Source organism: Morus notabilis, unplaced genomic scaffold (assembly GCF_000414095.1).
Source record: "Morus notabilis unplaced genomic scaffold, ASM41409v2 Scaffold11744, whole genome shotgun sequence".
NCBI lineage: Eukaryota > Viridiplantae > Streptophyta > Magnoliopsida > Rosales > Moraceae > Morus > Morus notabilis.
In genome coordinates this window covers 1-1,395 of record NW_010367004.1, presented here as the reverse complement: position 1 = coordinate 1,395, position 1,395 = coordinate 1, and the positions used below count along the sequence as shown (strand labels likewise).

Here is a 1,395-nt window from a genome sequence, read left to right as displayed (position 1 = left end):
AAACCCAAACTCTCTCGCCCTAAATGAAGCCCATGTAGAAACAAGGCCCGTCTGCTTCCCGTCAATATCTCTTGAGCTTGATTAGGGTTCGCCAACACTCTGAGTTTCTTCTCTCACGCCTCCTGTGCAAAACTCCCATCGCGCGGCACAATCTCTTCATTCAAAGCCTCCAATCATGGCCGAGCAGGTTCCTCCTCCTCTCTCTCTCTCTCTCTCTCTCTCTCTCTCTCTCTCTCTCTCTCTCTAGAGCTTCCTTCTGAATCTGCTAAGCCCACCCTTGCTTTTTGCAGACGGAGAAGGCTTTTCTTAAGCAGCCCAAAGTGTTCTTATGGTAGTTCGAAAAACCCTAACTTTCATTTTCTTCGTGTTAATTTGACTGTGTTTTTTATTCTTATTTTTTTGTTCTCTCTTTGAATCGACTCTCAGCTCCAAGAAATCTTCGAAGGGGAAGAGACCTGGAAAGGGTGGAAATCGTTTCTGGAAGAACGTTGGATTGGGTTTCAAGACCCCCAGGGAAGCCATTGAAGGTATTTTTGTGTGTTCTAATTCGCAATTTCTGTCTGTATTTGTACATATTTTATCCCTTTGTGTATTGTAGATCACTGAAAAGTGTAGTATTGGATAAATATTTTCTAGAGTTTTTGTTTCACCACTAATTATTTTATCACATACAAGCTTTGGTGGAATGAAATGAGTGAGGAATCTATATGAAGAAATTATTATTAACCATTGGTAGCTCTATTGGCATGTCCCTAGTTTAGTGATTTTCTTGTTTTGTTTACTTCTTTACATTGTAGCTATTCAGCATTGGTAGTTTAAAAAAAAACAAAAATTGGAATTGTTGAATTTGCTGATTTGGGATTTTTTTTTTCTGTCAGGAACTTATATTGATAAGAAGTGCCCCTTCACTGGAACTGTTTCGATTAGGGGCCGTATTTTGGCAGGCACTTGCCACAGTGCTAAGATGATCAGGACCATCATTGTTCGCCGGAATTACCTTCATTTCGTCAAGAAATACCAAAGGCATGAGTCTTGATTTGTGATGGATTTATTTTTCTTTGTCTGTCTTTACGCTTGTTAACTTATTGTAAATTATCACTTCATTTTGGTTAATCTCTTTTCTTTATTCCGATTGCTTTTTTCAGATATGAGAAAAGGCACTCAAACATTCCAGCTCACATCTCACCATGCTTCCGTGTGAAGGAAGGAGATCATGTTATCATTGGCCAGTGCAGGTGATATTTATATGCTATGGCATGAGGTGTACTATACCAAATTCAGTTTGATATGTGGACCCTTTTGTTTCTCTAACGTTGTAACATATTTTGATTTTCCCCAAACTTTAGGCCGTTGTCAAAGACCGTGAGGTTCAATGTTCTGAAGGTGATTCCTGCT

The 1,395-nt window shown here is 39.3% G+C and overlaps 1 protein-coding gene across 1 annotated transcript; it reads left to right on the top strand.

Moving 5' to 3' along the window:
* Positions 1-70: 70 nt before the first annotated feature.
* On the top strand, positions 71-1,389 carry LOC112094153 (40S ribosomal protein S11; the record flags this gene model as incomplete). The annotated part of the gene is made up of 6 exons (XM_024174348.1): positions 71-187; positions 291-331; positions 427-527; positions 879-1,023; positions 1,146-1,235; positions 1,347-1,389. Coding segments are annotated over exons 1-6 (432 nt in total), but the record flags the coding sequence as incomplete, so codon positions are not given.
* Positions 1,390-1,395: the final 6 nt, after the last annotated feature.